The sequence below is a fragment of the Apaloderma vittatum genome, unplaced genomic scaffold (assembly GCF_000703405.1).
Source record: "Apaloderma vittatum isolate BGI_N311 unplaced genomic scaffold, ASM70340v1 scaffold246, whole genome shotgun sequence".
NCBI classification, from domain to species: domain Eukaryota; kingdom Metazoa; phylum Chordata; class Aves; order Trogoniformes; family Trogonidae; genus Apaloderma; species Apaloderma vittatum.
In genome coordinates this window covers 155,648-169,296 of record NW_009719766.1, presented here as the reverse complement: position 1 = coordinate 169,296, position 13,649 = coordinate 155,648, and the positions used below count along the sequence as shown (strand labels likewise).

The 13,649-nt window shown below is 37.9% G+C and overlaps 1 protein-coding gene across 1 annotated transcript in view; it reads right to left on the bottom strand.

Annotated features, from left to right (window-relative positions):
- Positions 1 to 446: 446 nt before the first annotated feature.
- The window catches only part of ELTD1 (EGF, latrophilin and seven transmembrane domain containing 1), a 70,535-nt gene continuing 57,332 nt past the window's right edge, over positions 447 to 13,649 (bottom strand). Inside the window, exons 13-15 of the mRNA XM_009870748.1 lie at positions 2,835 to 2,926; positions 1,101 to 1,269; positions 447 to 626 (exon numbers count right to left, since the gene is read on the bottom strand). Coding sequence (XP_009869050.1) covers positions 564 to 626; positions 1,101 to 1,269; positions 2,835 to 2,926 — 324 coding nt within the window. The 3' untranslated portion in view covers positions 447 to 563. The remainder of the gene's footprint in view (positions 627 to 1,100; positions 1,270 to 2,834; positions 2,927 to 13,649) is intronic.

Sequence of the window (13,649 nt, the reverse complement as noted above, 5' to 3'; positions counted from 1 at the left end):
ATCCCTTTTTTAATCTACTTTAAATTAAAATAAATGTTTTCAGAAGTCTGGGCCGAAGCAGATCTTTATCTATTGACTCTTTAATAGAACCCATTCCCTGCAGATGGCCACATACAACAAAATGTAAGAAGCTCATTACTACAAAAAGACAGTGAACATGTTCCCACTAGCAAAGCAATTCATAAAATCTGCTGTGTCAGTTGGTTTTTGGTATCTTGCTTTCAAGAACTGTAGATATTTCTAATATTAGAAACAAAACCTAAGTCATGAAAAGCCTTGAGCTTCTTTTGAAATTTGCTGCTTTCCCTGGTCTTCATTAATATTTGTTTTGCAATAATCCAGTTTGTTTTGTACAATGTTTGTACACAGCATAATATAAATTCTCTACAAGAATGCACATGTATGTACAAAACCAGTCAGTAATTCAGTTAAGAGATATTCCTGCTCACTGGGTGATTTAATACTTTCACAATATTGCATTTTTTCTGTAATATCCACAACATCATCGTCATCCAGGTTGCTCCCTTCTTCCACTGAGATGTTCATGCGTGTTATTCTTTCATTTATCTCAAGCAGCCAAAACAGCAGGGTACATTTTTGAACAACCTATAATACTCTTCCTGAATCTGAAATAAAAGTATTGAATTCCAATATGAAATAGATTTATTAATAGGTCTATATATCTTTAAACACATTTTGTACTGCTCCTTTCACTAGATGTTTTAAGGTGGAGCTGCTTTTGACTCAGGACAGAATACTGAAGAAAATATTATCTCAGGATAGTGTGGGTGAATCCTGCTGCTAAGCGGAGAGCCTGGAAGTGAGTTTTATTGCACACATTGGATTATTTCATTAGGTTAATGGTACAGTAACTAGTGTTACAACTGAAAAAAAGCCCACAACATTTTTCCATGTTTCACATATTGGTTATAAAACGGGGAGGAAGCGTGTGAGAAACTAAAAATTGGACAGTGGTTCTGTCTGCACTGAAGGCAATAGCCAAATTTCCCCTCTTCCCACCTTTCTCCTTCAGGATTGGGCACCTGCCTGTGTTTGTACTCGAGACTCCCTAAACTTCTCGCAGGGAATGGGACACTCACCTTCCTGGACAACACACAGAGAAATATGAAGATGAACATCCCTTGGAATGCGTTGAAGATTGTGAAAAGATACGCAGTAACCACAGATCCCTGGACGACATGGAGGACACCGAAGATCCAGGTAGCCCCAAGGAGGAACAGGAGAGCAAGAGCACCTCGGGCACAGGATCTAGGAACGGAAAATCTGTGAACACCACGCTGGCACCTGCTATTTCCCTTCTTCCACTGCTCTGGATGGTGAATGCTGGCAAGGCAGTTTTTTTGGAGCTGCAAAGCCCTGAGAAGTGCAAATGCACGGGCTGCTCTTCAGGGTGTGCTGTAGCACTGTGGCATAAATAAGCTTGCATAATCACTGCCAAAGAGCAAAGGCGTAAAACTGGAGTGCCTTGAAACACTGGCTTCTTTAATCTTCAGATATGTTTTCTCTGGTGTACTGCAGCACCATATGATTTGATTTAAATCTACTGTTAGTGTAATTCCCCAAGGAAAAACATATGTCTGTTATGAAGCATTCCCCCACTTTTCCTCCTCCCCCTTAGCTTCCTCCAAAAAATAACCTGGGAAAATGTACAGTATGCGCTTAGGTCAGTACATGCGCAACACATCAAAGGGTTCCCAGGCTGCCTCTCATGTTCACTGCAGAAAACAGTGCCAGTTGTAAAACTAGACTTTCTTTCATTCTTTCTCTTTAAAAAAACCTAAATTTTTGTTTTTAGAACACAAATACCCTCAGATACTTCCTGGATCAGCATATTGATGCTTAAAAATTATAGGAACTGATTGGCTCTGATTTATTTTTTTTCCTCAACATGCTGTAGAGCCCTGCTCACAGACTTCGGCAAATTACAGCATGTTGTCTTGGAAATGAAGCCACTGATTACTTTCTTATTCATTCTAAGCCCAGTCATTGCAGGACTTCTTTTGAACAACAGACATTTTAAGCAATGTTCCTCTGAAAATGAATAATTTTCAGCTTCATTAAAACCAGCTCACCACATGAAGCTATGAAGGGTGAGGAATAAGAGAAAGTAATCAATCAAACAATTGCTAAATCCTAACTATAAATCTAGTGCAATACATTGAAACTGCAGGAGTGTTTCTAAGCAACACAAACAGTAAGTTGTTTTCAATGTTCCCTGTAGTACACTTCAGCTTTTCCTGCACAAACGGTTTTCAAGGTCCTATAAATCAGTTTTAAAGAGAGTGAGTTGATGGAAAAATCATAGGTACATGCAAAATAAAAATCCTGGATAGAATGCCCCCTATCCCCCCAATACCACAGAAGCACAATGTCCTACTGCAGACTTTTTACAAATAACGTGAATCTCTTGATTTTCTTAACACTGAATTACTTCTTTACTGCAAGGTAAATGTTTTTGGTCCCAATTCAGACATAAGTTTTGAAATCTAGTTTGGTTTGCATAGAGTCTGTGCAAAGTACTTAGGAAAAAAAAGACAATTATTTCTTTAACCTTGCCACTAGCCTTTATCCTCTGCTTGATACAGACCACTCATATTCCTTGTACACCTCTCACACAACCCCCGTCTTACTGTACAAGATACTGCTCAATGGGAATAAAGATTGCAGTATCTGCCTCAAAATCTATATGAAGGGATAAGAGGAAAAAATAAAATCTTTTTCTACAAATCTTCTAGAAGATTAAACTGTTATTTTCATCTCTAGCTGCATTCAAACTGACAAAAGGTAGAATTTGTATTAAATGGCAAACTTACCTTATATTTTCATAACAACTAACTTCTGGCTTTAACATTGCGGTGTGTCGAAATACTTTGTAAATAATCACTCCGAAAGCCAACAGATTAACCTGGAGGAAGTGAACAAAGGAACTTTTAGTTCGAACTAGGATGTTTTGGAATTTTAGGAACTGTTTCACTTTTAAATTAAACAAGTCAGATAAAGTTTCTGTGTATTTTGAATGTACAAAATGCAGTGCCGGCAGGGCAAAAACTTCACCCTTTTCTGAGCCACTTCTGTTAAAAAAATATGAGCCCTATAATAAATATTTATCAAACAGGGCTGTAACTCTACCTTATCTCAACATTATCAGTACCAGCTGTCTGCAAATATTTATCAAACAGGGCTGTAACTCTACCTTATTTCAACATTATCAGTACCAACTGTCTGCAAAGGTTTATTGATTTTATTGGTAAATGTCTTTGATTTTCTGCTGAGATATTTTTTCTCTAAGTAGAGATGTTAAGAAAAGGAAAGGGAAAGGGAAAGGGAAAGGGAAAGGGAAAGGGAAAGGGAAAAGGAAAAGGAAAGGGAAAAGGAAAAGGAAAAGGAAAAGGAAAGGGAAAAGGAAAGGGAAAGGGAGAAAACCAGAAAAGCTCTCTTCCCCCGATGATTTTCCTATTGTACTGTATCGTGTAGATCTTGACAAAATCTATGCTTTTTGTTGCTGAATAACATTAATAACATCATACGTTCTGAGGGTGTAAAAACTTTCAATTGTCACAAAATAACTTTGAGGTGTATGCAAAGAATTTTTAAAAAACTAACTTTGGTTGAAAGGCTCCTTGCTACATATTCTGTCGTATATTTTATGTTTATTTCATAGGTTAATAACTTCAGTATTTTCTTTCCTTCCTTCTTTACAATGTCATTGCTTTATTTGAGTTTGAAACAGAAAAAAGCAATTAAAAGAAGCAGTTTTGCAAATGATGCTCAATTACGGTTCTGAACCTCTGTTTGCTTGGCTAGGCTTCACTGATCTTTCATTTCAAGTTGTACTGCATTCATTTAACAGTGTGGATGGGCTTGCTTTCTTGCTTTTTCTAAAAAAATTCCTATTTTGCTTTGCAGCATTAAACATCAGAATCTATTAAAAATGTTAGTAAATGAACTAAATTTTAGCTGGATGTCATCCAGATACTATTTGTAGATCCTTGGTTGTAATCACTTGGTTGGTTCCTGTGGGCTTCCAGCTGTAGACTGAATAGAATTAACGCCTTCCCCAACTTGTTACTCCAGAAAGACAGTGTGGTTTTAATCCCTCCTTCTTTTTCTTAAAAAAAAAAAACTCCTCTGAAATGAAAACAAAAGGCTGCTGTAGGAGCACAGCATCACTTTAAAAAGAATTATTTTCATTTGTTAACACTTGTTATGTATGTCCTTAGAACATTTTTGTTGTGTCAAGAGGGGAGTATCTGATGTGAAATGCTGTCTCTGCTTTAATTAGCTCCATGCTCATACTTTAATACAGCATAATGTATTTACAATTTGATAAGACAGGAGATAGAGCTGATTAGCAGTTTAGGGAATTAATCCTTCACTGAATACCTTGTACTTGCACTGATCGCGAGAGCTATTCTGAGGCTCCTTATATTTAAAATTGTAATCTACAATATCTCCTAAACCAGCAATTTTTCAAAGTTAATTATAAGTCAGTCAGCAGTTGTGGGTAATTATATGCAGACATACTTTTTATCTTATATTTGTTGGTGAATAATATATCAAATAACTTAGCGCACACACTGTAATCTGCATAACTCATCTAATGTACTTACGAATCTGAAGAAGGTAGGGTGAAATGTGATCAAACTACCACGAGCATGGAGAATACACACTGGTACCTCTTCAGAAACTGCTATCAAGATCACAGCACAAATGACGCGACCAACCTTCCTCCCTGCTGGCCCATCACCAAGGCCACTAATGTCGATGGGAGCTTTCCTATTGCCATGAACAGGCTCTGTAAGAAGCTCTGTGAGCCAAATGCTCTTATTCTTTGGTCACATTAACCAGCTGCAGAATTGGAGAGGTTTTGCTGAGCAAGGCTGGGGTGGGAAATGGGCAGATGCAGGGCCTCACAGCAGCGGGCTCCATTTCGCTTTGTCCCAGCAGGGCTCCCTTCTACAAATGCTATTTACCCTGTCTGTTGCACAGGATAATAGGATTTAGCCCTCTGCATTAAAGTAATACCCATTAACTATGATCTTTTCATTCATCAATCCATTCTAATGGGAATAATCTGTACGTATCAGGGGAACAGGAGAGGTTAACACTGGTTTCCCAGAGTCAGCTGCCAGAGCACAATTATCGTACAATACGTCTCAGGTAGCCTCGCAGGAGGTAGTGTTACAGGGTAATGAGGGTGAGCTTAACTTCTGAAATACCCGATCATTTCCAAGATTTATTAAAGTCTTAAGTAGGTTTTTGCCCCATTTTGAAGCACTCCATTAATAAAAAATATCTATGGCAAAGTGCATAGACTGCCTTTACACAGTGTTCAGTGTCTCAAACAGTAGCTTTTAGGCAATGTAACCTTTCTTTTTTTTCTTCAATCTAAGTTAGAGGCCTCTCGAACTGCATTTTTTGAGGGACAAAAGAAGTACCAGAAAAGTAGTTGTGACTGTCCTGTGACACAGAAACACAGCAAAATTTGAGGGAAAACAGTAACATGAACTCATGGGAACCCATGTTAATAAAGTGTCAAATGTGGCTTTCAGAGAAAAGTGGTGATCTAACAGGTATGCTAAATTTAACATAATTCTCCTCCAACCTGATACGCTGCATATTCTGTGCTAAAAACATGGCAGTAGCCTCAGCCTCTTCCGGGAAATGTGAAGTAAAAAGTTCATGTCAGATGGTTGCGCTGAGCCGGAACACTGAGAAGTTGGACTGAGCAGGACTAAAGGGGAAATGGCCTTTATAAAACCAGTGTCTCCCAAAAGCCACAGATAGTTCAACAAATGGAATGGGAAGTCAAATCACCCAAAGTGTCTGGCCAAAGACACAACCACTTAAAACATTTGAATTTGTATCCAAAACTGAGCTTCAAATGAGCAGAAATGGAGGTGGTAGTCTGTAAAGTCATCCAAAATACAGATAAACACAAGAAATCTTGTCTCACCACATCTTCCAGCTGGGACAAACAAGAGCTTCTAGATACGAGACACTGAAATATCTAAAAAGGCTTCACCTGCTACTTATAGCCAAATATTGTGTTTTATACTTACTTTGGTTGTAATCGCGTGTTTTCATTTTTGTAATTAAAGCACAATCTTCAGATCTTGTTGAATAAACCTTCGACGATGTTATAATTAAAGCTGCCTTAAGGTGACAGGCAAGGTGAATGAGAATGAAACGGCAAACATAAGGCACGCTGTCTCCGGAGAGGCAGCAAGCTGGAGGAGGGCGAGATGTGTCGGGAACTGTGCAGGCAGGCTCAGGCCAGGCTTCCCACAGCTCTGGGAAGGGTCAGCCTGGGGACTGATGCTGCTGCCACCAGGAACCGGCTTTGGGAACGAGTACCTCTATAATGAGCGGAGCTACTACGCAGCTCTTGGGCAGACCCAAAGCCTGAAATGTTGTGGCGCGGCCACAGTTTTTAACAAGTGAATAATGACCTTACAGAGTGACACGGCAAGTTCTTGTGCCTCTGTTTTCAGTGTTATTACATGGCTGAGCAGTCAAAGAAACTGCTGCGTGTCTTGAGAGGGGCTTCTCAGCAAGTCTAATAGGCTAAAGGGGAATTGCATTGATTCCAAGTCCAGAACTGAATTATTTTTATTTTATATATTTGCTTTTGGGCAAACTGCACTCAGTCCCTACTATTTCACAAAGGAAACCTCTGACTCCCTCCCTGCAAGCCCAATTCTGTGAGTTGCTGAGCATCCTCAGCCCTCCCTCCCCCTGAGATTCAGTGGGAATCAGGTTTCACTCAGCATGCTCAGGTGCACTACAGGACTACTTTCAATAATTAATCTATTCCTTTTTTTCTTTTTAAGTGGTTAATCAAAGACAAGGGTTGATATGTGAAAAACCTCTGCTCACAGCATCTTCAGGGAATCATTTCTCCTTAAAGATATTTGCAGAAGTAGTTTTATCTTTCTTAAATTCTGGAAATGTTGTGGCATATTTATGAACAAATAGTAGGAAAATTAAAATACATTTATCTGAAATATACATTAAATAAGGGCAATTATTAGTATCCCATGAAATTAGGATTCTCTAGATATGGGCAACTACGTTTATGTATCTGTATAACCCGTGATAATCTCTAAGAAGCCACAGATCTGGATAAGCTAGGTTTTATTGCACTGAATTAAAGGGAGGATGGTAAGTGTTTGGTACATCTTTCTGAGGAAGATCAGCTGTGTGAAGGGTGACAAGGATTTAGGACTTTAGATTGACTTCTGGCTCCATTAAACCAATGGCAGAATGCTTGTTAAGTGGCAAAACTCCCATTGCCTCCAACGTTGTCAAAGACTTTAGCTCTGTACATCACCGAGTGTGACAGTCTTAAGGGATTCACAGGGAAATGTGGACACTGCTCTTTCTCTCTGCAGATTCGTACTTGCATGTGTCATAGATTCACACTGTGGCATAGAGTACGATAATGAAATTTTCATGCAGCTGTATTTTGGGGATCTCCATGGTACAGCTCCCACATTCACAACTGATATTGGTGGGTAAGATAGAGTAGGCACACAAAGAAGACTTCAGAGCTGTCTGGAATGGTACAAGTTCTAGGATCTGATCTGACCCACAGCATTGATCTGGATAATTTCCTCTTGCAAAGAAATTCACAGGAGGGAAAAAGAAATTGCAAACTCAAAGAAATTTCCTGATGCTTTCCTAATTGTCTTGTCAACAAGAAAGAGGTTTTGCCAAAGGAATTAGCCTGGGGACTTCCGTTCAATCGGTTCCACGTATTTTAGGATAGAGTGAGCAAAACTGTGTGTGGTGTTGACTTACCTCCACTTAAATCTAGGATGGCTCTGTAAATGTTTGCATGTTTGCATCCCTCCCTCTGTCTCAATACTACCACGGCTAACTGAGCAGGTTGCTTCTGCACAGGCTTCTGCAATGAAGAAAACCTGCTCAACGGTGGGCATGCGTAGAGCAAGCTACTGCTGCTTTGGCTTCTACTCCTAGCAGTTTTGGGACTACTGCAGCAGAATTTCACCCATCCACAGTTTGTAGAAAATAATAGAATTGCATGAATGTCAGGACATAATAATATTTACTTGGTTCTTTTTCCTGGTACAAGGATCTCAAAGAGCACTGAGAAACAATCTTATCTATTGTCTAAGCAAATGACAAAGTTCTCTGCTGATCACTAATTATATTTTGCAAACTAAGTAATAATATAAAAATGAGCATGTAGGTCCTAAAATGCTAAATGTTCCAAGCTGTTGGAGTCTGTGTTAATACCGTATTGCTTAGCAACTGCTATGTTTAAAATAGGTCCTTAATTCCGGTGTTAAATGTATGTGTTTTATAAACTGGAAGAGGAACGTAATGTTCTGTCCTCAACTACATATGATATTAGTGCTTCATACTGCACAAAACTCTCTCCCTGTAGGTATGGAATAATAGTTATTTTTAGTTGAGCACTGAATGGTATGAAACGCACGAAATTTAATAAAGCATGCAAAACATCTGCCTGCAAATAAAAATATTTGCACTCATGTTGAAGAGCTGTAGTTTCTTTCATAATTAATTATAATTAAATTGTAAGATACTGAGTGAAGTGATATATCATCATTTTGCCCCATCAAGGTAGCTGACAGCTGTCAACTTCGGCAGCTAAGAAATCTTTTTTTACTTTCTCCATTTCTCCCTATTTTTAAGCAAGACAAAAGAGCACTTGAAAACTCAGAGGGAAATGGTTTATTTCATGGTGGTAGCTCACTTAGCACCTGGACATCTCGTAAAATGAAACAGATCTGGACAAGAGGCATTCAGGAAGATTTTATCCAGCATTCTTTTTGTTGAAAAATCTCAATTCATTAGCACCAAAAGACATTTACTGTCTTAGACTATACTTTCACCAGGAAAGTCTTCCTGACTAGGATAACTTTTCTGATTAAAACCAGAAAGGACAGTCCTGAACAGTGAAAATCCCAGTGGACAGGGCATTTATCCAGTATGTTGGAGACACAGGCATGATTTTCTGTTGTACTTAATATTCAAAATAGGCTATGACCCTTAGTTTCTTCAGTCTCTGTACCGGCTATTCACTGCTATTTCTCCATCAGCTCTGCTGGATCTTTTCCAGGGCATATAAATAATTAAACATTCACTGGAGCAGGGAGACCTGGATCTTCCTCATCCCTCAGTTCCTCACACAAGACTATCTAAGCATAGTTCTTTTTCTAACAGTGAAGTATAATATGAGACTTAGTTTTTGAGGCTATTTTCAATACACACATATTTATAGAATGAAAAAGGAATTGGTAATTTCATGTATGATATCCTTGTGTAAAAGATACACTCCGGCCTTTCAAAAGTCATTAAGACACTTTAAATATCAGACTTTTAAGGCTCTCCAGTGTTACAAAGAAGAGAAGGTATAAGAAAGAGGCAGCTAATTCCAAGGACTCAGACATACTAGCTCTGATTCAGCCTAAGCACTTTACATTCAAACTTCAAAAATGAAACCCCCAAATCATTCTCTTCTCCTTTCTTAGTCTCTGTCTCAATAATTGATGAAACCATCTATACGCTGATGTCAGATCTCACAAAAAAGAATGAGAAAATTTCTCCTGCTGCTCTCTTAGGCATATACTTGAATTTTTTACATATATCATATTGAATTTGGCTCTTTCAAAAAATGTCTGAAGTTCAGAGCAGCTGTATCTGTATCAGTCTTCACAATGACCCTCATTATGAGTGTTTGAATTAATGAGCTTGTGATGGCCAGAATTCTGCCACAGAGAGCAATACATTTCTGTCTTTCTGGCTGTATGGCTAACGGCTGGGTAAAAGGACAACATTCTGTGGGTCGTCGTTATTTCAGTCAGGGAAGAACGGAATTAAGCTATTAACAATACAACAGTTTAAGATTCAAAATGAAAATGTATGCCATATTAATTGCATAAAATTGGACACAAGCTGGCAGTGAAACAGTCTGGGTTTGTCTCCTTACTGATTTATCTCATTATGATGTCTCCAGTGAATATACCTTCTTGAATACTTTAGATATACGCAGCAGTCTTACCGTGGAGTAGAAAATCTAGCAAAAACATTACCTACCCCCCTTTTGGGGAAATATTTTCAGTAATGCAGGATTAGAATTTTATGATTTTATGGTTTTAATAATTTCATTCATTTTAAAAGTTAAAACAAAGCTAAATAAGTTTATATCAAACCCTGTCTCCAGGAAATACATAATTTTCACATAGGGTTGGTCTTCATATATGACTACTTCAAAGACACTCTACATACCTCAAGATGTGGATTTAGACTCAATTAAATATTTCATTTATATTTTTAGAATATTTACAACAAGCTGCAAATACACATATAAAGAAATAAATGGAGTTTCTATATTTTTTATCAGCGTAAACATCTTCTCAGATCTCTGGATTAAAAGTTATTTCTTATTGCATTACCAAGTTTAACAAATACTGACCTAAATATTTTTATTTAACTTCAGTTCTGCAGCCAATGGCAGGAGGGATGAACCAAAAGAGCTGTATCTGACTTCAGCCATAAATGTTAGCCCAGCTAGATCCAGTGGTAGGACTGAGGTCTACTTTGTTCAAAGCATAATCAATTACTAGATTTACTCTTCTTCTTTTCCAAGAAGCTTTTGAGAAGGTGTATTTACTTGGGAGTTGGTAGTGACATAAATCAGGCTGTTTAATGAACTCATTTCAGGTTTATCAAAGACTTCAGACTTCTTGTTACACCTCTCCCATGATTTCTTTGCATAAATGGAAACTTGTCTTAAAGCTGCATCTGTAGCCTTATGCAGGAGTCCTGCAGAAATATTTTTACCTGGCAAAGAGGAGTAAAATAGTTGTATATTATCTTTTAGCACAGGTAGCTTCAGTGAACGGATGAACTACCAGGCGGGAGGCAGCATCAGGAGTGCTACCAGGATGTCAAGTCTGACAACAGGCTCTATTTGCTATTCTGGAGCTGTGAAAAGTTGGCAGAAAAGTGTCCATGCCTTCCACAGTTTCCCTCTAAAAAGGTTTGGCCCTTTGTTTTTTAGAAATATTCAGGATTCTGATGTGGATGTGGTCACAAAATTCCACTCTGTGGTTTACAATCTTCCTCAAAGCCACAAAAGGCTATTTCAATGACCAAGTGAGATTTCCAAACAGAGTATTCACATGCAATTACTACCATGAATTTAAATCTGCTTCTCTAAATGCCTGCAAGTGATGAGTCAAAGGGACAGTAGAATAGTGGTAGAATGTGATTTGAGTGAGAAAACATGTAATGTGGAGGTAGTCATTATGTAATTACTAAGAAAGTCCAAAAGACATCATCAGTCTATGTTAACTATCTAAAGCAAACCTACAGTGTCCTTTTACTCAACAATTTAAGGTAAGCATATGTGTTTATAGTAATTGTGCTTATAGCAAGGCAATGCAAAGAATCACCAAGAGAATACTAAGCAATTTAAAAAAGAGAAAAAAAAAAAAAAGACTCAAGCAGTTATGTGGCTTTCCTGAAAAAATTCCGGAGGATTTTTTTACATGGATACATTAAAATAGTACACAGTTTATCATGCTGGAAAAGGAGAAGAGTGTCTGGGACATCAACCAGCACCAAAATGCAGAATGTCTTAGTAAAGCATCCGTGGGTGCTCCTCCCCTTCCCCTGGGCATCCACCTGCATTCCCTCACCTGCTGTTCCTGCTTGCTTCACTGCTGAAGGCAGAGGACACACTTGACTTTTGAAATCTAACGTCCCTTCAGTGAATCTGAGGCAGAACTTCTTCACCTGCTTTTTCTTATAATACCACTAGCTGGGTTAAATTAAAAAAAACCCAAACCACAACTTTTATGTGGAACATCTGTCAGAGGATCTTTGAGCCTTATGTGATGGATTTGCTCCTATGTAACAACAAAAAAGCAAGTGATTTTCATGTTGTAGACTAACGACCACAGCCCCTTTTTCCAACTATTTCCAGAGACTTCAGAACAGGGGCTTTAACGACAGAGGGAAGGAAGGGAAATCCTAAATTTCATGTGAAAGCCCTGGCCTTGCTGAGAAATGAGTATGGAAGCTGAGGCTTGCGAACTAAAGCTGGTCCTATCCACTGAACAGGACAAGTCCTTTCCGATTCAACGGTTATTTAGCACAGCAGGTATTGTTGTTGCTGAACAACGCTGACGTCCAAACTAATCTGTTTCAACCAAAATTGCAGACTCAGTCTTTAATGTCACAGTATAATTAATTATCTCTAGTTTATCCACAATGGCATGAGAAATGCAAGAGACACACCTTTAAATGAAGCCACAGAGGGGCTAATGAAAAGGCAACTATTACTCTTTCATAAAGAATAGGAAAGCCATTGCTAGTCCCTGTAGGAAATTTATTTCAACTAAAAAGACAGTCAGAGGAATAAGAGTAGATATAAAAAATGTTTAAAATAGCTATTTTCTGAAAAATGTACAGTAAACAGTACAGGGTATACTTATCTATCTAAAAACCTAACTAGGCATTTATCACAAATAACCCTGGAAAAAAACCCCCACAGCACTTTACATAGCATAAATAAACACTAAAAATGTGAGATGGTGGTATGGTTTGTTGTGACGGACATCAGAGGTCAAACAATATTTTTGATAATGATCCTTAGAATATTAAGAATATCAATAGTAATGACCATGAGCTGCTTCACTGAAGAAAGGAATAATAATGTGAAGAAGCCCGAAGAGGCAGTGTACTTGACCTTAGAGGGGATGATTTTTTGTTTTTTCCTTTTTTTTTTTCCAGTGGCAGCAATGGACTGCTAGATCACACTCAATATTGAAGGCTGAGAAAAGGTGAAACTTTAAACTCTTTGAATATTTACTTTTCTGCAAGAAAGATGTTCATTTTCAGTGGCCTAGATTAAGTACATGAAATCTGTGAGTATATGAGAAAACAGTAGAGTAATGGATTTACCAGGAAATTTTTCTGCATTGATTGCAGCAGTATTACTAATCCTGAATCAACTTCAATGTACAGAACTGAATAAGTATTAGAGCTGTCCAATAAGATTTGATGAATGCACTATTCTGTTAATTTTACCTTTTTTGTTGAATAAATTATTTGACAAATAATGGTAAAATTCATCAAATAAATTACCTGATGAATATATTTTTTAAGTAATCGACTAGCTCTAATGAATATGCAGGCAGCTCCTTAATGAAAAGCATTACTCTACTGTTAGCCTGCTTTCATCACTCATATGTCACTTTTTTGTATTTTGCAACTGCAATCTGTATATTTTATTCATTTACCTATTCATTTATACATGGGAAGTTCAAACCAGAATGGTTAATCAATCACTGCAATTCTTAGAATATTTTTGCTTTACAGTTGATTATTCATTACATTTATTGCATACAGGCATGCTTAATAAAAAGAACTTCTCTGAGGACACTTCTCCCAAGAACTATCCTTGACTTGTATGTTCCAAGTCAAGTTTACAATAATGGCCTGAAAATTGCAGGGTCCATTTACAAGCCGTTTTTGTGGTTGCCAACACTACAATTACCAATTGTTTCAAGAAACTGGAGCTTGAAGCCAAGCCAGACACCTTCAAGGTCCCTGAAAACATTCATTAGAGG